Below are 24,641 nucleotides of genomic sequence, written 5' to 3' on the forward strand. Positions count from 1 at the left end.
TTACTAACAAACATCTCTCACAGCCACTAAGTTGAGGCCTTTTTCATCAAGGAAGATTACTTACTAGGCTGAGATTCACTAACCTTCCTTTGTTCACATACAAGGTTTTAATTTGGCTTAAATTTTAAAAAAAGAGCCTAAAGTTTCTAAATGCAGATCATAGAATGGCCAGGGTTGGAAAGGACCTCTGGAGATTGTCTAGTCCAACCGCCTGCTAAAGCAGGTTCACCTACAGCAGGTTGCACAGAGTCATGTCCAGGCAGGTTTGCAATACCTCCAGAGCAGGAGGCTCGACAGCCTCTCTGGGCAGCCTGTGCCAGTGCTCTGTCACACTCAGAGTAAAAAAAGTGCTTCCTCATATTTGGGTGGAACTTCTGTGTTGCAGCTTGTGCCCATTGCACGTTGTCCTGTCACTGGGTAGCACAGAAAAGAGCCTGGTCCCATCCTTAAGATATTTATAGACATTGGTAAGATCTCCTCTCAGTCTTCTCCGGGCTAAAAAGGCCCAGCTCCCTCAGCCTTTCCTTATCAGGGAGATGCTCCAGTCCCCTCATCATCTTCACTCATCACCCTCAGCTGGACCCTCTCCAGTAGCTCCCCGTCTCTCTTGGACTGGGGAGCCCAGAACTGGGCACAGCGCTCCAAACGCAGCCTCACCAGGCCAAAATAGAGTGACAGGGTCACCTCCCTCCACCTGCTGGCCACGCTCCTCCTAATGCACCCCAGGATCCCACTGGCCTCCTTGGCCACAGGGCACACTGCTGGCTCATGGGCAACTTGCTGTCCCCAGCAGTCCCAGGTTTGTCTCTGCAGAGCTGCCTCCCAGCAGGTCAGCCCCCAGCCTGGACTGGTGCGTGGGGTTGTTCCTCCCTGGGTGCAGGACCCTACACTTGCCTTTGCTGAACGTCATTAGGTTCCTCTCTGCCCAGCTCTCTAGATGAACCCAATCACATCTGCAAACACTAGGGAGGAAAATAACCATCCCACTTTCACCACCTCTCCCTCCCTCACACTCCTGACAATTCTTGTATTACAAGTCAGTGAACAAGTCAATTTAATACACTAATGCTCTACCATAAATGAAAAAGAGTTTTACATTAGGAGTTTATAGAGACATAGGAATCATTCTCTCTGGTGATACTTAAATTACTAGGAAAAGTGGAGAGCATTGTTAAAGATTTGTCTCTGGATTCTACTTTACACCTTATCTCTAAGTTAAGTATACTACTGTTCCTAGTGACAAAGCCATTTTTCTTTGAAGTACTCCAAGTCATGCCTTGGATGTTGTACTTCTGAAACTCATCACAGATTAGTTAGCCTGCAAGCAGCACCAAGAGACAATTTCAAATTCGGCTGGGAATTCACCATTTCGACAAGGCCTGGATATACTAGACTCAAGTTTATTCTGCAGAGCGTTTTCTCAAGATGTTATGGCCATACTCCTATAAAAGTCAGAAGAAGAAACATGAACAAGATAACTGCAGGAAAAAATTAAGTAGCGATGGAAAAACCTTTGCTGGCAGTAACCTCAAGTAAATAGAATATACTTCAAATCGTGCCTCGGAGGAAAAGCCCTCTTCAAATGTTAGCAGCGGTTAGCACAACAGGCTTTTTGTTGTTTACAGTAATAAATGAAGTGTTGTTCCACTTTCTTCAGAAGGCTTCTGAAGGACATATAATCAACCTACGTACCACAAATCATTCCAGGTTCTTTTGCAGGTTGTGCTCAGTGACAAATGGTTGTGCCGCTCTGTCAAAATAAATGTCTGCACTTGCAGAGCATACAATAGGATAAAAGGTCAAACCCAGCATATAAATATACACAACACAAGCTGCTAATTGCAGATGTAAAAAAAAAAAAAAAAAAAAAAAAACAAAACCACAAAACCAACCCACCACGTAACTACAGTCCTCTAGCATGCATATTTATATAGAATATACTACAAATCACTCTTTTGATACATGACAATTTTGGCCAACCACATCAATTATAACAAGCTGAGGTAGCAGAACAAAGAAGGCCATCTTCAAGATCACAAACTAAGTGAATTACCATACTTTGGGAGGTCTCAAAAAGCTGCTTTGCTCCTGTAAGTGACAGAACTCTGCCTGGTTATTTAAAATTCTTAACACAGCATGAAACCTAACCCTAATGGCTTCTGAATAGGGAAAACTTCTGTAAAAGTTAAAATTAATGAGACAGTAAATAAAGCTATATGAAGTACAGTAGAACCATTTCCAGTACAATGCCAACCCAGCCAACTGAGCCCGAGCCATCTGGCATAAACACAGACACAAGCACAATCTAAAGCTTGAGATGGTATTTCTTGGGGGGCTCTCAAAAGAATAGTGATTCACATGCTTTTCCATTTTGAAGAGAACGGATGGGGAACCTCTGATAGTATGTACAGTAGTTCAACAGTTTGCAAAGCTACTGCATATTGTAATCATGAAATTCAGACATGAGGAAAGGGAAAACATCATTCTGGTACAAAATTACTGTCACAAAAAAAACCCATGAAAAAATATAAACCTCTGAGAAAATGAAAAATATTTTTAGTAAGTGAAAAGTGAAGTTATTTGTATATAGTCCAAAACTCAGCCTATAAGACACCTTCAGCTGCTCCCTACTTCATCAACAGTATTGCCATTGGGGAGGCCAGACTCAAAGCTCCACAGATTTATTGGCTTTCCTGCTGGTTGTTTCAAATATTACCTCCTCCCCAACTGTAGGTAGTTATTTTGCCATTTTCATCTCATACACGGAGTTCTACATAATTAACTGCCTTGGGAGTCTGCTGATCTGAGGATTAATGCTGTATTCTGCAATACAGGTCTTAGGAAGCAGGATGCCTGAGTGACAGGGAATACTTTTCAATGGAATTACCGCTCCTGAAAATTCAGCTGCTGGTAGGGCTCTTTCCTCCAAAGGGCCAAATTTATTATGCACACTCTTGAGGCATTTTCACATATTACAAGAGATTTCATGCAATATATACATTAATTTATATTTCATACTACACAGTGGGTTTCATGCATTTGCAAGTTCATACCAAAACCAAAACTAAGTTTTAAAACCTAGCTAGCAGTGGATTATAGTGTATTGTGCAAACAATCAAAGCAATCAACCTTTACAGCTTTTGGTAACAGTTCCTCCAGACCTCCGACTTTCTTATTATCTAATAGCTCACAAACTCTCTGCATGAGAGATTAGAAGGCTTTTCAAAGAGAAGTCAAAAAGGTCTTTTAAGTGCAGAACAATTCCATTAATTCACCCATTCAGGATGCTAGTAATAAAATTTCTTTTGTTTATGTTGCTTGAGAACAGTAGCAAGGGAAATATTAAAGCATTTTGAGATCTGTGACAGCTAACTAATGAGTGTTTATTGCTACAGGACTGCAAGGAGCTAGACATGATTCCTATAAAAAAGAATATAAAAGAAAAAAGAAATATCAACAGCAAGCCTGGCTTCTCTTCTGAGGAAGCTCCTGGACACTGATAAAGCAGAAACATTAAAAAATGTAGAAATGTATTATTTACGAAGAGGCACTCATTAGGCATTTATCAAAGGGAGATCAAGGCTCACAAATTTGTCTGAATTCTCAAAGTACATTGCTGAATTAGTAGCTATAGATGAAGACAGCTTAAACTACCTCCATTTCAACATTTGATACTTTAATATCCAACAGCTTGATTTGCAGCCTCAGAATCAGAAAATATAGCTTACAGATACAGGGTAACAGAAGGCCAAAGCTATTCTCCCTTGAAAGGAACACTGGGAGCCTGGAAAAAAGTCTCCTACAGCATCCTTATGAACCACAGTTTCACAGTGCAATTCATACGGCTCAAAGTACTTATTAAAACTACTTGAGCTCTGTGGTTCACATGGTAAACCCAGGAACATATTCTATTTCTTGTGTGTGTGTGAAGTACCCCGACATGAGGAAGAACTGTACCAAATAAAACCATCCTCACCTCCCAAGGAATGGCCCAACATATAGCAACAGTAAAGAAAGGGGGCAAGCAGTACTGCACATTATACACAGATCACTCAAAGGTGCATGCTGTGATACCCCTAGTGAGTACCAAAATCTGTACTGATTTAACTTAGGTATTAATTCATTTACTATATATAGACAAGCAAGGTTTAGGCTAATTTGTCTTTTTTAGACATTTTTAAGGACATTAACTAGTAGTTCGGCATCAGGGTAACTTGTTCTAAAAAAGGGGTGCAAGGGGGAAGTGGGACCAAGGCTTCAACAACTAACCAGTTATGGTATGTTATTCAAGAGTGGAACAGGCAAAGGGATGGAAGAGACATCAGGGACATACATTCCTGATTGACCCCTATAGACAAACAAAGGCCTTCAATGTTTATCCTTGCTGAAACTGAAAAAAAAAAAAAAAAGTTTATGGAATAATAGTAGACCTCAAATGTCTTCACATTAAGATACATTAACATGGGGTATTAACACCCAGGGGTCATAGATAAAAAAAAACACAAAACCAAAGACTGATAAAGTAATATATAAGATGTCATTTTTCTTTAGGTAGCTGATGGAAGAATTCCCACCCGACAGAATTAGTATGTTTTATAAAACAGAAGCGCTGTATCAAAATTGAAAATGAAATAAGTTAGTCCTCAAAATCTACTTATTTCAATTCAAACAATGCATCACTAAACTCTCAAATTCTCAATTATTTAGTATGGATATCTGATCCCAAGGTAATGCTTTACATTCTACAATTTGTGGAAAAAAACAAGACTGAAAATGTGATAACTGTTTTTATTGATTAAATTAAAATATTAATATAACTGGCAAATTGTACTTTTTCCCAGAAACTTATGAAAAAATAGAAGGTTGATATTTCAGATTGATTCCCTGCCCCACCTCCCACCCCGAGTGTGTGAAGAACACTTAGGCAAACCACCACACATCTAAAACAAAATGTCATTAAAATGTAAGTAGAATATATTTGGATACTTAAATGCTTATCTATTTCAGATCTTGACTCTGAATATCTAATGGATAGATTATCCAGGAAGATGAGGGAGGAGTAGATATAGATTTCACAATTTCCCTTTCATTTCAAGAAAAGCATTTTGATGATCCTGAGCATGCTAAACCTCAGTCTAGTCTCAAATGAACATTTAAAATAAAAATTTAGACCTGCTGCTCAGCATTGCTAGTAGGGATATTTAAGAAGCCTGAGATATTATGGTAAACTGTGCTCATAAACTCTCTATACAAAAGAACAAGTCAGAGTACGAGGTTATAAAAATCATCTGCCAGTGACTGAATGAAGAAAGCAAGCGCTACCTTTCAGACAAAGGTTTTGACAATAGTTTGATAGTCACCCTCATATTGAAGACAGCTCTAACAAATACCTTCATCATGCTAGATTAGAGTTGAAATGCAGGTCTATGCAGAAACAAGGCAGGTCACATTCTGCTATGCATATTATTACTTGGTAATCTCCTCTCCCCATCAGAGCTTCACAGCTCCTCCTGTCCCAAGTTCTGCTATGAATTATAGATATTGTTCTGACAAAACTATTAAGAGGATGAAATAGCAGCCAGGCTACTTCAGTACCTTATATCTGAAACTTGAAACAAGGAAAAATATATTTAGAAAAGACTCCCTGATGTGCAGGAGTTAGGTTCTGAAATAGACTACGCCTAGTTTGAAGAACCTCAATAAATTCTTATTTTGACACACTAACCACTTGCAGAGAAGTGAATGCCAGGGAAAAAAATAACAGCAACTAAATTACTGTTGAAAAAAGGAACATTACTTACACTGCTGTCTTTGCAATTTCTGATTCAAATTCACAGTTGAGTTTTGTTTTTTTTTTTTTAACTAGAAAGGAAAGACCTCAAAGACTACAATTCAGACCTATGAGGGCAGGGAACACACTCTAGGCCCAAGAGTTTATCACCTACTGTTCCAGGCAAAACTCAAACAATCCCACTAATAAACATATGGATTTATTCCTCACTTACACAGTTAAGTAGGAACTGATGGACTGCACGCTGAAAAAAAAAAGGAACTTGCTGTGGCAGCAACTGCAAATTCCACTTTTTTTTTTTTTTAAAGTCGCTAAAAAATATTTACTTGATTATGGCTATAAAATAAGCATATTTACTGTGACACTGAATATACGTGTATGTATGGAGAAAAATTTGCACACTCTGAGAATCTCTTACATCACATATTTATAGCTCTGCCACAACCACCATCACAGCAGTGGTGATTATTCAACTAACACAATACTGGTTTTTTCATCTTAAACCTCTAAGTTTCCTCCACACTGAAAATTCAGCAAGGTGGGAACTTGCAAGAAACCTGCCAGTTTCGCACCATATACTTTCTCAAGTACACCTTTTACGTACAACACCTACAGCTAAAATAACTGTGAAGACACAATTAGGTGCAAAGCTTGATTATCCGTGGGTGTACCTCAGGCTTCCAGAATTATGAGTCACCCTTCAATGCACTGACTCTAAATGAGCCAGATGTGTTAAAATATTTGAGTCCTTAGTTAAACCCTGGGGAATTGAGAGATATTCTCCTATCTGTAATGTATTTGCATATCTTGCTAAAGAGATATGGAGTTACCCGCACACCTTGAAACCACAAGAGTATCTACAAAATGCCTTAAAATACAGTCAGGTTTTCATTAAAACTTTGTTTGCTGTATAATACTGTGCGTTTAATTTTTAATGTATTTAGTTTATTGTTTGAAATTAATTGTTAGGTTTATGGGCACACTGAGAGCTGGAACATATAAAAACATGATACACTTTACTAAAAAATCAGTTATTTCATTCAGTTTGAACCACAAGAATAAACACACAAGAAAAAAACCAAAACATCTAACAAATTCCCTCAAAGACTATAAAAATCAGCGCACTTCAAAACATTACTAATATTAAATGGCAAGCCTTTGCTGCCTTCAAATGGCAGTCCTATCCAAGTCACCTACCCAGAGCAGCTTTACTGCTCTTTGAGGACATAAACTAATGCAATAGTTTTCTACTCATGAAGCACTATCCCATTTTCTGATTACAGTAAGATAATTAGCCAGAATTAGTTGAACAAAAAGCATCACTTCATTCAGTTTCAAACATGATTAAACTAACAAGACAGCAAAGTAAACTACATGTAAGCAAATACAGAGCAAAACCAAGGAAAGCAAAAGGATATTCACTGTGTAACTCTGTGGCTTTACCAGAAGTTGGATTATTAGTGCCACTATGAGTTAAAATGTTGTTACAGACAGTATACCAACAAACTGGGCTTCTTTTTCATCTTTCTATTTTAGTATGAAAGTACCTTCAGCACCAGTAGACGTGATACTGTAAGACAGTCAGCCTTCCAACTTCAAATGCTTTAATACTGTGATTAATTGGGAACCATACATATTACTTACTGTTTAACATCCCTTGATGTTATTTTGTTATTATGTTATTTTGGATTTGGTCAGATACATATTCTCTGCAGTCACGGCCAAATAACCCATCCACTGCCATGATTTTTTTTTTTATTCTAGATGCCAATTTAAGTACTGCCTACTTACCACAGTAACTACACCAAATAAAAAGGCTACACCCCCCTGACACACAAACACCACCACCACCCCCCCCCCAAAAAAAAAAAAATATCCAACAACCCCAAACCCAAACCCCTTAGTCAAACTATTATGGCATCTATTGTATTCACACTTTAAGAAAACATTCAAAATGTTTATGAAAAAGCTTGCTACTTTCAAAAGATGATCTCATTTCAAAATATGATCTATTGGGTTTTCAGCTGGTTCTTTTAAACACATTAGGCATTTTAGCAGGAAGCTTTTGTTTTGACTAACTAATAGCTGTTCCTCTGGTTACTAAGTGGATACCCAGGTCTGGCTCCAACACCAGACAGATACCCATTTACCAGTAGTTAATGTCTGCTGTCTTTAAAAGTGAAGGTTTATCTTCTGTGATGCTCAAGGTATTCATGGATACTTTCTGACAAACACACCTAAAATAAAGGTGCATTGATATAGTGAAGGGAAACTGCACATTTCTTGATGGCATTGGATATCAAGGCTTTTATTTAAGCAGTATTAAGGAAGGGAAGTATTCAGGGAGGTTGTACACTGCACTTCAGTAACTGTAACATACCTTTAGGCTCTGAAATTTAAGCAAGGCCTCTAGAAGATTAACTATAGCCTCAGGCTTCAATGAAATTATATGCACATTTTATACACCGGTGAAGTAGGACTGCGACTGCGATTCTCAACAGAACTGACTGCTGATATGATTTGAGTTTCCTTTAAGTATCAAAAATATAATAAAACGTTATTGGGTTAATGTTTACTAGCCAATACACATATATTGGATATACACACAGATTTAATCCCAAAATGTATTGTGAAAATATTCCAGATCTTTCATATGATTTAACAAAGCTATTTCAGTACTGCATAAAAATACCTCATCAGCTAAACCCCAGTGCCTACATATAAGCTCCAAGACTTATTGCCCTGTGCAAATGTGAACTCTAGTCTTTTAAACAAAATTTTCTGCACTGCTTCCCTTGATCTAGGGATCTCCTGTGAAACAACGCTACTGTCAAGAAGAACAGAACCCAGTCAATCGTAGCCAGAACTGAACATGCAAGGTGGGATTTCTGCTTCTCTGCTGAGCAGGTAGCTGCACTTATTGCTTATCAGAATGGAGATCTTCCTAGGAAGCCTGTGTTTAAGTGAAGCAAATTCAGCAAGACTCAAAAGGTGAAGCATGTTGATGCTTAGCAGCAAATTCTATAGAACTTACACGTCAGCTGGTCCCTACTAATAGCTTCAGATCACGTATGCCATGGGCATACTTTCCACAACACCTTTTGCTGACTCCTGTTCAAGTGTCCTTTCAGAAAATTGGCTGTTATGCTAACAGATGCTTGAGTTCAACATAAGCTCAGGTATTTTCACCTTTTTTCTCCCAGCCTCTACATGTTCCAATATCCATTAAAAGAAACTACAGGAACAACTTTTATGAGACTATCTCAGAACTTTGTTTTCATTTGTGTTACAGAGGCTGAATTTCTGCATGCTTCAGCTGACAAGTGAAAGGCAATTTATCAGCTGCTTTCAATCTTGAAGCTAATGGAATCAGTTCTGGTGAAGAAGGTTAACTAAGCTCTTCTATGCTATTCCTCTCTTCCTATATAGTAAGATTTTAAACCTTTTAATTCTGAGTGAACAAGGTGGCAAAATCATTTTACACAAAAAAAAAATTAGTTTTGTAAGCAGATTTCCATTTTCAGCACCATCTGCACTCTTATATGACCTACTGCTTTAAACTAAGGGACTGAAATATTTCTTAGGACTGCAATGGTACAGTGAAATTCTGAAATTGGCAATAATCTGCTTGCATGCAAGTTGTTTTATTCCATCTCCATACAACATTTAGCCAGTTTTCCCAAAGCAAATCGCAAACATATTCCAGCTTAAGTCCAACTTTGGTATTTTATTTTTTTTTAATTAAAATAAAACTGCATTTAGCAGAACTTGTCTTTTGGTAAAACATGAAATCTAAAGTAGTTTTCTAGGAAGACAATGTGCAAACATACTTGAACAACTTCACAAGTGAAGCAGACACAAGTGAAAATTGTAGCACAAAGTCACACAAGAATTTGTGCCCGTGGAATGTGAGGTAAGTTACACCATCATAGAAAAATGAACACAAAATTACAATTAATGAAATTAAATTTAAAGTTGAATGCTTTCATTATATACAAGAAAATTTATTTCCTTACTTTTTTTTTTAATACTACAATAAAAAGACAAACAGGAAAGAACAGAAAGGACCATCATCATAGTGCTAAAAATGCTGCAATTCAAAGCAGGAATTAAGGAAGGAAATAAACTTCTATGATTCACAAGACAGTGTCTCTAACCAAGCCTGCTAGAGAAAACCTTACGTATTTAAATATTGTGCTTCTTCAAGTACCAAAGTCCCATCACTAAAGCCATGAGAGATACCTACCTTCACTTGCCTTTCCCCCATCACTCCCCCTGAAAGATGGCACTCACTGTGCCATTTCCATGGAAGTACTGGCACTTTGCAGCAGAAGGAAAAGGGAAGAGTAAGGAAAGGAAAAGAGGTCTCGCTGGGACCCTGCAGGACATGCACTGCATCATCACCAGCCGTGACTCTGACTTCTGCGCAACACAGCGTGCCAGCTGACGGCCCAAGCAGGTGGGACAGCCACCAGATAACAATTCTTCTCTTAGCCAGGAAAAAAATATTCCTATTTATTTCCTAATGAAGTAAGGTATCTTGTGGAATGAAAATCTGATCAAAACCATCATCAGCATTAGGGTAATGACATTTTTCATACTGGAAGGTCACAAGGCAACAAACTAAGGCCAAGCTACCGCTCTCCCCTAAACCCTTATAGTAACAGTCCAGCAGAAGTGACTTTAAGAGAAGTGTGCCTGCTAGCCTGTACCATCTGTGAACCTCCCCTTAAAACTTTTTCTAGAAATTAAAATAAAAGGACAGATAGGGCTTTTATTCCTTAGATCAGCTAGAAGCAACCTGTATGCTGAACATATGAAAGCAAAAAGTATCGACTTCTCTCTGAAATACTTTACCTACTCTACAAACACACTGAGAACATGTTTAGATTATCTGCCAGGCAAGCACCATGAACTCATGGATTTCTAAAACACTCTCCATATCATTGAGTTTGGTAACGATATCTGAACCAATTGATATGAACTTCTTTGATTGCAGCATGAAGATTGATTTAGTAGTATTCCTCAATTCACTTCTCATACATTTAGCATCTACTAGCCTCCTCCTGATTTTGGTATGCATCTACTGGTGTTGAGCAACAAGAAGTAGAGAAGGAACTGCAGGAAAATAACCACTTCCAAATTAGCCATCTCTCCCAGGCACTGAATTTCATATAAAAACAAACCCAAAAAAAGGTTACAGAATTACTGAAGCACAGGACAGAACACAGAACAGAGAAACAGAGAAGTATCTTTCCTCTCAGCAGCCAGAAAACATTTCCGATTACTTTTTTTAACCACAGAAATAATACCTCCAGGTACAATTTCCATAAATCCTGATCTCTGGCTTGCTTCTACTTCCATGAACCCAAGCAGAATACTAACTTCAGAGCTGCCAAAGCACACTTTACAAAACCCTACTGAAAAAAACATTTTATTGTTAAACAAAAAAATTAAGTTAGCACAAAAATGATCAATCATTGAATTGTAAATAATCCTGCAGGAGATCTGTATTCTATCATCCCTCTCAAACCACTGAAGAGTTCTGACTTCCAAAAGCAATCCTTGGACTGGAATCAAAATTGGCTTGTTGATGGAACTATGCATACATGAAAGCAAAATTAGGACAGAAAGGATTTTGTGAAAAGCAGCATTAGAGAAAACATTTTTCACATCCATTTAACACAAACTTGTCACAAGAGCATAATTGCAAACAAAAATGTAATTTACCTATAACTACATCATGGCCATCAACCAAGCCTGCAGAGAACAGCTCCTGAGAAACGCCATCTGCTGTGTCTGTCCAAAAGGTGAAATGAATAAGTATGAGAGCCCACAAAAACAACAAAAAGTATCCGTCATCCAATGCAATTTAACAAAAATATATTTTAGTTCCAAAACACCCATGGAGGCAGGCTTGAATTTAAAATTATCTTTAATTAGGAGGAAAAAAGATAATTATCTTATCAGCCTCTGCACAGTAAATTGCATGAGGTGATGATTTGATTCATTGCAACCCCCCTACAGACCTTTCCTGGCCACTACTATTTAACTACGTCTTCCTGTACAGCTTACAAGGTTCAGTATCTTCACAACCAAGACAATAAATTTGTTTTAGTGTGGTTTTCACTGTTTTCTCTATCCATTCATTGTTCTGCATATCTAGACAGAGACATGCTATATAGGCTTTCTTGTTTATAACCAGTGTGGCAACAGTTACAAAGTCATTATTTCGAGCTTTAGGCTTAAAATAGCTTTTAAGTACTGTGACCCAGGCAATTCAGAGCTTTGGATCAATTTTCCATTAATTGCTGTACCCTCGTTGGTTAATTCCTAAGTTCCTGTGACTAGTACTTGCTCCTGCATAAAGACTTTAGAAAGCTTAGAGGTAAGTAGTAGGAAATAGCAGGAACAAGCCCAAATTCCAGCTAAGTCTCAGCTGTAATATGGCCTCTACATCAAGTGTCTGCATGGAGCAAGCACATACTTTGAGGCAGTTACACAGAGCTGCATATTTAACACTCACAAGTAAAAAAACAATTTATTCTCAGCTAGCTGCAGTTTCTGGAGAGCTCTGAAGATGAGAATCACAGCTACCTTCTGTCTGCACCAGTGACTAACTACTATGAACAGTCCTGGTATGGTGTATCCTCTATTTTCTGAAAGTAAGAATTCTCAAATGGCATATGTAACTGCTTAGAAAGTATTTAACTAATTCTTTTGACAAGCAACTAAACCAAGATGCTCTGTGCCCAATTAAGTAAGAGATCTCTCATTATTGCCCATTGCAAAAATCAATGAGAAATGCAGGCAGACAACAGAGAGTATATGCATGCGCAGAACTACCGCACATGAAAGATATTATGATTTACAGGAAGAGAGACACCTCTTTCAATCTAGATTCATTTTTAGGTGGAAGTTCTTTGAAGACTATTCTAAATATAGTGAATACTGACTTCTGAGAAATATGAAATGTGTTCATAGTTCAAAGTGTTGCTATTTAACAAGGATGGTATCTTCTTACCAAACAGATCAGCCTCCTCTGCATTTTATCGCAGTACTATTTGGTTTTCTTCAAACAAACCTATCTTTATGAGTTCTTACAACTCTTAGCACTGGAAAGCCAATACAGTTCTGCAAGTATGCAGTAGAGTTTAAAGTTTCAATGCCAGAATTTCTTTCTGTTGGTGATACCAAAGCCTGAGATGCAACTCAACTTTCAGTTGAGGACAGCATTTGAAAAATGGTGTATGCTTCACACTTGTTAATATAACTTCTTTTATTACAAAGGGGAAGAAACATAAATATTACCACCATCACCACATACACCTCTATGGCTACTATATTACATTTCCTACAATGTTTTCCAAATGTGAAAAGGAAATTCCAAAGCTATAAATATTGCTATGCAAGACCTTATATACTGCAATAGATCATTTCAATAAGACATGAAATTGATAAAGTATACTGTGGATCAAGTCTTCTAATATATACTATATATTACACAACCCTGCCACTAGGATTTACATACATCTGCTATTCTTGTTCAAGTGAAATTCAATATAAAGCTCTGCACAGTAGGAAACGTTCCAGAGAGGTAGTTTGTATTAACCATAAGCAGTAATCAATTTCTGAAATACCCTTTGAGCAATAAGAGAATAATTCAATTGAAGGAGCCTTACCTCTGCCTGGAGTAAACTCAAACCGTATGTCATTAAGCTCTTTCCTGGAGTTCCTGAAAAACATTCAGTGTATACATTAAAATGTAATCAAGAACAGAACAACTATTCCATTCCTACACCCAAAGAATACCTATGGCATTGACAACTGCATTTTTGTAGTGTGAATTTCCTCAACTTTAAAAAACACTGATTTCCCAAAGCTCCTAGACTGGAGAGACTCCACTGCATTTTCATGGCAGTATTTTTGGGAAAACTAAAAGCCAGACATGCTTAAGCTGAAAACCGCCTTTGGTAACCTAAGGGGTAAAATAAATATTTTGCTTTCCATCTTCAAAAGACACTCTACCATACTCTACTCATTCAACATAGTCTGAACCATAAGTCTACCCCTTCTCCTCCAAGAGTAACAAAATATTCACTTGGACTTACAGCTCCCTATCTGAGTTCCCATGTATACAGAGATGCTTGTTTAAGAGACAAAGTATCTAGCAAACATTGAATGCTGAAGTTTTTGACGCAGTGTTTAAAAATGTGTTTTGGAATGAGTTGTTTCTTTCACTAACCACTACTGTCCCAGCAGCAAGGTTGTCTCTACACATAACATAAATAGGAGAGCGTGAAAGCCAAAGGTTTTCTGCTTTCCCGTTTGCCATGAAGAGTGCTTTAACCAGTTTAGTGTACAACAGTCATAAGGGACTTAATACCTACATTAAAGAACTCCTTTACAGTCTCATACTGTGCTCCAAACCTCCATTCCTAGCACATTTCCAGCTTCAGATTTAGTTAATAATTTCTACCATCAATAAAACATTAGCCTCTTTGCAAAACAGACGTCCATCTCATTTTTGGAAATGGCAAGTCGACTGAGCATAAGCATAAACTTAATTGCTGTAGCACACTTTTTCCAATGAATAGCTCAATCCACTTGAAAAGCTAATAGCAACAGAATGTGTTTTGCAGTCCATTATTCTTCTTCTCAGCAAGGAAACCGTATGCAAGCTCATATTTCAGCATACTAGGCCGTGAAGTCTTGCTGTGGGAAAACTAAATCCAATAGGCAGGCATACTCAGCTGTGACTTACAGCTATTAACACTTGCTAAATACTTATAAGAATATCAGAGTCAAAAAACAGCAAAATGCAGGAACACAAAACCCAAAATGACTGGCAATACAGACAAGAGCAAGACAGCAAACCCTGAAAAGTAAGGATGCTACATGTAGTGCTTAAAATGAAAAGTACTCATTTACTGAATATACTGAATACTTCAAAGCTGAGGGAGTTTCAGGTTCCCAAAATTCTACTCTAAATAAAGAGTTATGGGAGGAGTTTAAGATCACTAATACAAAGCTGCAGATAATGCAGCTAGCCCCATACAGACTTATAAGGCTCATTTACTTCTGTTGTAGAAATCTGCTGCCATTATATAGAATATTGCACTATCTATTTTTATTCAACAGAGAATTAGTATGAATCTCAGTCCTTTTTTTCCCACCTCCCAGAAAAACATGGATGGCTTTCTCTTAAAATTAAAAAAAAAAAAAAAAATTAATCACATATGACTATCTCTGAGTTCCCTTTCAACAATCCACTTCCTTTTGCTGAAATGCATTATACACAATAAACCTGTTAAAACTGCCACTTTTCAAAAAAGGGAAGTTGGACAGAAATTTAGCATTTTTCTTAAATATGTTTTGACTGAATGTGGGATGCAGCTGAGACTTAAATACTCATTTCCTGCACACGCTTTTGAAGAAGCAAATCAAGTGAATAAAAACTCATCTCACACCTTTGCAGAAGTAAACCAGAAACTTGTTACTCTTATTAGCAGCTATACTGAACTGCTCCAGCCTGCGTATCTTTTTCCACAGAGTCAAACGCTAAAATCAGCTGAGAAGTAATTCTGCAGATTTTGCACTCTTGCAGTTATCTATCTAGAAACTAATACATTAGGCTCTCAGATTATATCTATTCACAGACCTCCCGCAGGTAGAACATCCACCATATAAAAAGGCACTAAGTAATTACAAACTCTAATCAAAATCAGCAGCTTTCTTGCAGGCTGATACAGCTATGTGAAAGACCAGCTGCTCCTGATACAGACTCTTTCCTCAAGCAGGATGCAAATGGGGTGTATTCTGCTTTGCCTCCAAATTGCAGAATGTCCCAAATAGAAAGTTAATGAGTCAAAACTGCATATTTAAGTGAAGGTGAAAATTCAAGGAAGGCTGATATGTATTCAGTCAACCAACCTTGCTATGAGGAATAGCTTTGAACTACTTTGAACTTAGGACACCGCTGCTTTCATCTTAATGGTATGCTGCTACTCAGGAAAGCAAAACAAAGGAAGTTTGGCAAGATTAATTAGCTAGAAGCCTGTAAGTGCTTTTGTTTATGGTTCCATTACCTTCCAGACATTTATTGATTTCCATAAATTATTGATTCCCTTATATATTCCACTAAATAGAAGATGCACTCGAGTTCTCGCCTAAAAGCTGCCCATGCTCTTCTCCAGTCTTCAGACACTCCTCTGGTTCTAGTTAGTGTCACTGTTACTGCAAATTAGTTTGCTAGTTCCATTGATACATTTTGGTGACAAGTGTTTGGATTTGTTGATTTATTTGTAGGCAGAATTTCCAAGCAGTGTTTCATTTGTTCCATTGGAGTTCTCTTTTTACTTAGATCCATTACAGTCACCATGTAGCAGCACACAGACTTTATTTCTGCTAAACAGAAATAGGATTTGAAGAAAGGCACTTAGTATCTCTGTGATTAATAATTTTATCTTCTTCATCATTTCTTAATGGTCTGTAGTTTCTCTAATGTGTTTGTAAAAAAGTTATTTCTATTTTAAAATGCAAACTCAGACTTTTTGGCCATCTCTTGTAATACCTCTTATTTGGTTCTTGCTCTGTGCCATAACAGAATAATATACCTCATCATGGATAAAAACAGCCCATCTAAGAAGTAGTACATTTTAAATACTTTTGTGTATTTTAGTACACTGCAGTTTATTGATTTCCTGCAGAATACTTTTCATTATATAGTCACCTCCAACAGGAGAAATTCCACAGAACTGCTTTGAACAAGGGTGACACCAAAGCACACCATGCTAAGACATTTTAGCAGACATCTTTCTTGCAAAGAAATTTCAGAATTTAAAACTTTAGACTTTATGAAAGCATATTTTGCAGATCTTTGTTATTATTTTGTTTTCATCAGGACCACTTGATGTGCACACAAGGATTGCTAGATCTGATTTTCCAGGGAATAATACTTCCTCTAAGAACCGGAAAAAGAACATGGGCCAACCCCATCACTTAGCCCCCCACCTATAAGCTCAGACCATCCTCTCAACAGGACGTGAAATAAAGATGCTCTGTTTTGAAGGAAATTTTTTGCTGAACAATGCTGGTATTTACAAAAAAATCAGGATTAGAAAATAAATTATGAAGATGTTTAGATTGACATAGTTCTACTGATAAACACCTAAGATGTGAAAGAGATTTCAGGCATTTGCATTTAAAGACAAAGCCTTTCAAATAATTACCTAATGATAGTGTAATTTCTGCTATAGTCGATTAGCTGTGTTCCACACGCTTGACAAGAGATCTACATTGTTGAATTAAAATCGGAAATCATGTTTGTGTAATGATGCAACTGTAAATTGGAAACATTAAATGTCATTTTCTTTTGTCCTTAAACGCAGAATGTCTATCATGTAAGTGAGATTCAGACAAATTAAATGTCCTGGAATTAAACTTAAGGTCTAAATCATGCTGGGATAGCTAGCTTAATTATGCATCAGGCGACAGATTTTCATTCTTTTTTTACTATACTCCCCTCTCCGCCCCTCTCAAAAAAAAATGCATCCACCCCTTCTTATGCAGGGTTAACTGAAACAACAGCTTGTATTTCTCACAAGCTTCAGCATCATCCATATAGCCCTTAAAGAGAGTCTGTATTCCTGGATGAGATTCATTTTACCATAGCTAAGTAACTATATTCTTCCTTCCCAAAATAAGAGAAAAATCCTCAAATAAGGTGAGCCAAATGAAGGGCTTGCGCATGTGCGTGAGAACATGCAGGTTTTGTCTGCTGAATTTTCAGACTTCAGCGACAAAGTCATCACATGTGGTTTCGAGAGACTGATATATGGAGCTGAGTGTCCAAGAACACAGGTGATAATGGAAAGGTAATCAACAAAGCTGACTTTTGAAACAGTAGAGTACATATACATCACATGGAAACTGCACCATTTATGGCTTTTGATTAGTTACAGCAGAAGAAAGATTCCCTGATTTTTTCATTCTCTTATTTCAGATGGAGTTAGAAACCATAAATCACAGGCAGTTCACCACCACCACCTGTTCCGTCACTATGCCGTGTAGACAGCAAGCACTGTGTAGACTACACTACAGACACTGTAGACATCTTTGATTTCAATGGTCACTTCTGCTGGCATTTCACAAACACATCCTCTTGCATAAAACTTTATTTTCTAATCATACCCTACTTTTTAATTCAACTGTTTAATCATCCTTTCCCATCCCTCCAATGGAGAACCAATGCAAAAATCTTAGTTCTTATCATCCCCATTCTTGTCCATTTGCATATGTAAAAGTATGGTGGTCTATACCAACATTACCCATCTTGGATGCTAACCACTCTTTTAATTACTATTTTTCATTTTTCTTTTATTATGGTTATCCAGTTCTAACAAGGCATAGGAACATTCTCTACTATTTCTATGGACTAACAAGTGGAAGCAGCAAAAGATAGAGCTCTCCTGGAGCAATGAGTATTCACTCTCATTAGCCCATTTCCTCGCCACTGAACCCGTTTTAACAGACTCCAACATACAGATGCTGCAGCTCTGAATTCTACCTTCTCTTTCGCTTATTCTTGCATATTTCTGCATGATTAAAATGAAATATATATTTATATATATATATGAAAGAAGAGATATATACCTGTATCAATCTCTATATATACTTCTTCTATCTGTATAGATTGAAGAAGGTAAGATGTATCTATATATACACATATATGTATCTTCCTTCTTCCACCCTCTTTTTCCTGAGCTCCAGCTGGACATGGAGGACATTACTAGTCAAGAACTGAAAACATTTAAAAACCCCAACCCAAACACGCAAGCAAGCAAAAAAAAAAAAATCTTTAATAAAGAAAAACCAAAAGCTATGCATTATAGCATGGTCTACAAAATACAAGCCCTGCCCTGGCAAGGGTCCTTGGTTTGCCTCTGTCAGAGGGTAGTTAGGAGGCCAGAGCGCCTGCACTCTTTGTTGCCTGGTAAAAGGGACGCTCCCTGCACTTCCAGGGCTTGACCAGCATTGAGGAGGGCCATGTTCCAATTAACCAAATCATAAGCAAGAAATCATTCTCAGAAGAAAGTCAGGAGAGCGTTCTTTTCTTCCATCCACTTTTCAGATCACAACTAGATATAACTCAGCAACAGAACAGATCTACATGTTGAGGGAAAAAAAAAAAAAAATCTGCATCAACTGCGCACTGCCTAAAATTGAAAAGTTTGTCGGTGGCTAGTTTTGACAAACCCTAACAAGTCTGGCTAGTGGAAAAGACAACAACAGCAGAATACATATTCTCCTCAGGAACCAGAAATAAATTAAGTCTTCAACTAAAACTGTAGAAACTTTATTTTGAATGGCACATAACACATGGTGCCACATGGCACCCTTCACCAACCAGCCTTTCTCCTCCCCTTAGTCCTACAAGACCTACTCTCACCAGAACCAAATTCTGCCCACCACCAGGGACTAGTGAGGCTGGCCAAGTCTAAATCAGTGTGCTTTGACAAAAAACACACACTGAAAATACACACCACACATCGCACTTGTACAAAATTTAGGTCTCACAGATGCTTTCCCCTCGAAAATCTGAGCCACATTGAAAACGTCGCAGAAGCAAACCAAGTTAGAACAGAAAAAACAAGACATCATAGCTTAAGAACCAAGGGCAAGCAGCATGGTATTTGCACTACCTCACTGCAGTCACTGGTATAAATAAAACAACAGAAGCATTTAAATAACTTGCTCATTTAGACTGCAGAGAAAGCAGTTCACATTAAAATGGAGTGGACTAATCAGAGTGATAGGTAGGTTGTACATCCCAGAGCTGTACTCACCCAATTTTCATTCTACATCTCTGCAATTTATTTGACCACACCAAATGTTATTCAGATTCAAAAGGTCATCTTCCTTCTTGCAAAAACTTGTCACCCATTTTTCACTTTCATGTGCTTAAGGCATAATGTGCAAGTTAAACATGGTTCCCTTTTACAGCGTTACAGTTTATTCTACAAGTGGTGTATTTTTCAGTCAAAGCCCTGTATTACACATGGAGAAAACTGGTCACAGTAGCAATGAAAGAGACAGAGACAGCACCACTCCATGAAAACAACTGAGAGTTTACTTTCTCAGTGGGCAATAATTTACTGATATTTTGTTTTCACCCAGCATAATTTACTTGGTGACAAGCTTTAGAGCCTGATTCATGGAAAATCCTGATTAAGTGATGCAATACCTCTTTTTAAGTATTGTCTATTAAATACCTCTACTGAAGATTGTCTATTAAATACCTCTACTGAAGATTGTCTATTAAATACCTCTACTGAAGATTGTCTATTAAATACCTCTACTGAAGATATGTAGAACCTGTTTCTAATCTCAGTTTTGATTAATTAAAACTTTGTTTCAACTGTATTTACAGAACACACAAAACAAATGAAATGCAAAGTGGCACTTCTGTCCCTTTATTTTCCTTGCCTTGCAGTTTTCCTATGCTTCAGCTGTGGTATTTTATCCATTCAGCTAGGGCAGGGAAAGCACAAACTCTCCTTCCCCTACAAAAATCACAGCTCACTTCTTTCCTGCCCACACACCACTACCCCCTTTTTTTTCTTCCGAATTGCATGCAGCAGAACCAAAGCAGTAATAAAAGCAAGTCTGTCTTGTGGGATCACATAAACACAACAGAAAAGAGCATTTACTGTAAAGAAGCATTAGCCTCCTGAGGATTCACCACATGGTTATGTAAATCCCCTTCTAACGCTTCCATGCTCACTTGTCATTCACTAATCAATATCCAGGCTCCTCCATTGCACATTACCACACTATCAAGAGCAGATCATGTCTGTTCACCACTGTGGAGAGAAATGGTTCTTGTCAACTTATTTTTAATGACTTAAGGTCAATTACAGATCAAATGGAAGGGCATTCCTGTTAACTTTTGGTAGGAGCAAAATAGACGTTTGAAGTCTGCCCTGCTTCCAGATTCCCACCAAGTAGAATGGGACTAAAAGCTCTGTATTGGTAAAATGTAGTCCTGAAATATACAGTTCTTTGAAGTCCATTAACACTTTTACCATTTATTTCAGGGATTCTGAAAAAAACTCCATGGCTTTACCACTTATCCCCCTCCATATACATTACTGGAAGAAATATGTTTTAGCATATTGAAGAAGCATATTGAAGATGCTTCAAGATCAAGTTATAGGACTCAAATATACAAAACACTGCCGCTACCTTTTAATTTTCATGTATTCTAAGGTAAAGAGCAGAGCCCTGATGTGATGCAACACACTTGTTAATCACTATACTTCAAGAGGTAGCAGCAGTAGTAATAGCAAAACACAGCCAAATTATACTTTCATGACTGAAAAACAGCCAACGTAACAATGAAACACTGTCATTTGGTTGTTCAGCTGTTGGAATGAGACAGCAGTTACCCATTAAAGATTTACCATCTGTATGCCATCTACCATACAGAAAAGGCATGTATACATTACAAAAAGCAGCCACCAGGTGCATTGTTATGGTCACAATTAGGTCAGCCAAGAACACTGTTCACAGCTCTAGAGCAGCGCACAGCTCCTCCGGCAGGAAAGGACTTTACAACAGTTCGATCCATAGCTGACCAGTCCCAAGTTACTTAAGACTTTAAAGAAATTAGAGTGCCTTCAATCTAGTAAAAATGGATTGGATACAATAGTAAAACGAAGTAAAATGCACAAATTGTGTGATAGAAGAAACACAAGAAAACTAGCTGGTACACACAATTACTACCAGGCAAGTCTACAAAATCGTGTTTATCATTTTAGAAATGGCATATGAACATTAAGTCTTTTCTCTCCATCCACTGATTTACAGCCCCAGGTCTTCATTCCTTGACATAGAAGTGTTAGAAGTAGAGACATTTTAGATAGATCTATAGTCTTTAAATAGGGTCTTCTCTCTGCAGCTGCTGATGCCAGAAGCTAAACCAAAAGAATGTTATAAGCCTTTCAATTTTTTATCTTGTTATATTCATTCCCAGGTAAGTCAAACAGCAAACTCTGAACAAAGAGTATTTATTTTTTTTAACCTCAATTCTCAGTGACCCATTTCTCTGCATAGGCAGTGAAAAGCAATATTCACTTGCAACATATTCTTTGAGGCTTATACTTCCTACCTGCTCTCATTTATCAGCAGGTGGAAACAACTTAGAGCTATCAGTTTTGTTGCTGCAGAGAGGGCAATACTAATCATAAGATTTTTTTCCCTAAAATTATACCTGAACTAGCTCAAATGCTTTTTAAAAAGCAGTGGTAAAGATTTAACTTTGAACTTAACATTGAAATATAATGAACGACAACATGCAGTTATACTGAGAATTCATTAACCCGGTAAAATCTCAATGCTTGGTCAAAACCAGAACTGAATTGTTCCTAGAAAGAACTTGAGTTAACTACAGATGACATCAATAATGCTAAAAAATGATCACCCTGAAGTATTCAGTGGGAGCATTTCAATAATGGAGAGGACAACCGCCATGCATGTAATTCAATCACTGTGTTAAACACTACAGCACACTGTGGTTATAGTTGCCTTTCTTGGATTTGTCAATAGTTTAACTTACCCCCTCTGAGTATACTTCTGAAAGATCTCTGTATTTCTTGATACCACACATCATTAATTAGTGCACAGTTTAAGGAAGTCAAACCAGTATTAGCTGCACGACTGAAGCATTACACCACCTGCCTGAGTGACAGGAGACACCAGAGCAACTAACAGCTAAAGACACAAAGGCCAGCTTTGTATGCTTCTGCATGCCTGGTGCACAAGCAGAGAGATTATAACCTGTTAGACCAGTGACAAATTCTCCTAGTACAGCATCGCAAAATAGCTACAATGCTTGAAGCAAAATTTCAGTTCTTTAAATCAGAATGTGTAAAAGGCAGATAATTGCCAGGAGGTTACAGGTACTTCAGAATAATGCTCTAGAAAAGCAATTTCATTTATGAAATCAAGACAAAAGACTTGCAGCAAGCTCTACAGGAATACCTTTTTTTTTTTTTAAAAAAAAAAAAAAAAAAAGAGACATGTAGGTCCCCAGTGCACAAAACAAGACTTTGAGGGAAGGCTCAGAGACACCTTTTCCCTTATCCAAGCCAAAGAATGTTTATAATACGTTGATTAAAAAACTCCCTGTATGCATGTATCTTTTCAATGTCGTTGGCTCAGAGTTTTCATTCCTGATGATCTATCAGCACATCACTGTCACAACCAAAGGAGGCTTTGTAGGCAAACCAGAAAGACATCTGAGCCACCACAAAATTATGACAATTTGCCTATCATTTGTCAAAAATTCACAGATCCCAACTACCTTATCAAGAAGGGTGGCAAGCATGGCAAAAAGTCTAAGCTTTGTTTTAAGAACTTCAAAGGTTTCATCTGGTTTTCCTGTCATGGGCCAAACTTTCTCAAAAGTAGCTTTGCAGTACACAGGCTTCACCAGCAAAGCCTGCTCATAAGTTAAGCTCTTGGCCCACCTGTGTCCCAGTGCACTTCTTGTGGCCATTCCCTGGTCTCACTACAGCAGCAACAACAATTGCTTTGTGGAGCTAAACAGGATCCATGAAATGAGTTCAGTGGAAATTTTGCCTTCCCCAAAAAATACATCAGAAGTCACAAACCAACAACTAAAACCTGCCTGCTTTATAATGATGCAATGGAGTCCCAGGAACACCCCTACCAGTAAAAAGCAGAAAGACAGAGAACCACAACACTAAGCCGGAACAAGCTGACACCACATTCACAGGCAACTCTAACGTAGATGGATGAAGATGAAACAGTGTGGCCTCTCAAGGTAAATGCAATGTCTTTAGAACTATTAGAAAAATACCTAATGAGAACTGAACTTTGAATTATCAAATACAAGCCATATTACAGCTGATCACTAACATACATGCCATTAATAATACAACTAAAGTTACTTTTAACACTGAGGTCAATTCAAGCTTTAAACTATTTCCTTTAACATAAAGGAGTTTGGGGGTGGCGTTTGGGTTTCTGTGTTGTTTTTTGTTCCCCTTCTTGTTTTAATTCTTTTGTAAATAATACAATGTCAGACTGGAATAAAAAAGATCTAGTGATTTTAAAATTCAGTATCAGCAACATCCCCAAATGCAATTGCCTGCATAATTTACAACCACAGCTGTGCAGGTTAAATACCTAATTCCTTGCCATTTCAGTATTTAGACAGGCAAATCTTCCTGATAACCTAAATTTAATAAGCGGAAACAATATATTGATTCCTTGCCTCAATAATTATCAATCTTACATACAAAAATTGTTTTGATAAATAAATATACCAGTTCTCTATTAAATAAGTGGTGGTATAGCAATTGCATGGAGTATTATTTAGGTCATAATCAAAATAAATGTTTAATTTATTTTCAATAAAACTACAGCAAGGCATAAAACCATCCTTAAGAACTGAGTAAGAAATGCATAATTCACCATTTTTGAAGAGCAACCTTTGAAGAAAATAGTAGAGGTACAAACAGAAAGCAGGATTAGAATCAATAGTTTAATCAAGGGTTCTTGCTTACTGATTTCAGTCATGATTTAATCATGATTAAACAGGTTATTTAAATGAAGTCTCCATTCTGTGAAAATAAAATTCAGTTCAGTAACCACATCCCCACACCTCCCCAATTCCTAGGGCAAAGCCTTAGATGTGATGGCAAAATAAAATACAGGACATGTAATCACAGGTACATTTATTTCAAGAATTCTACAAATGGTTTTGTTTATGATGTGTGTTACTCAATCAATTCCCAGCCTACAGATAAGTTCTGTTACTTTC

General features: G+C 37.5%; 1 protein-coding gene across 1 annotated transcript in view; it reads right to left on the reverse strand.

Annotated features, from left to right (window-relative positions):
* STK39 (serine/threonine kinase 39) overlaps positions 1–24,641 on the reverse strand; it is a 101,831-nt gene that overhangs the window by 9,162 nt on the left and 68,028 nt on the right. The window contains exons 14-15 of the mRNA XM_040604995.1: positions 13,474–13,526; positions 11,522–11,590 (exon numbers count right to left, since the gene is read on the reverse strand). Coding sequence (XP_040460929.1) covers positions 11,522–11,590; positions 13,474–13,526 — 122 coding nt within the window. The remainder of the gene's footprint in view (positions 1–11,521; positions 11,591–13,473; positions 13,527–24,641) is intronic.

The sequence above is a fragment of the Falco naumanni genome, chromosome 8 (genome assembly GCF_017639655.2).
Source record: "Falco naumanni isolate bFalNau1 chromosome 8, bFalNau1.pat, whole genome shotgun sequence".
Classification (NCBI taxonomy): Eukaryota; Metazoa; Chordata; class Aves; order Falconiformes; family Falconidae; genus Falco; species Falco naumanni.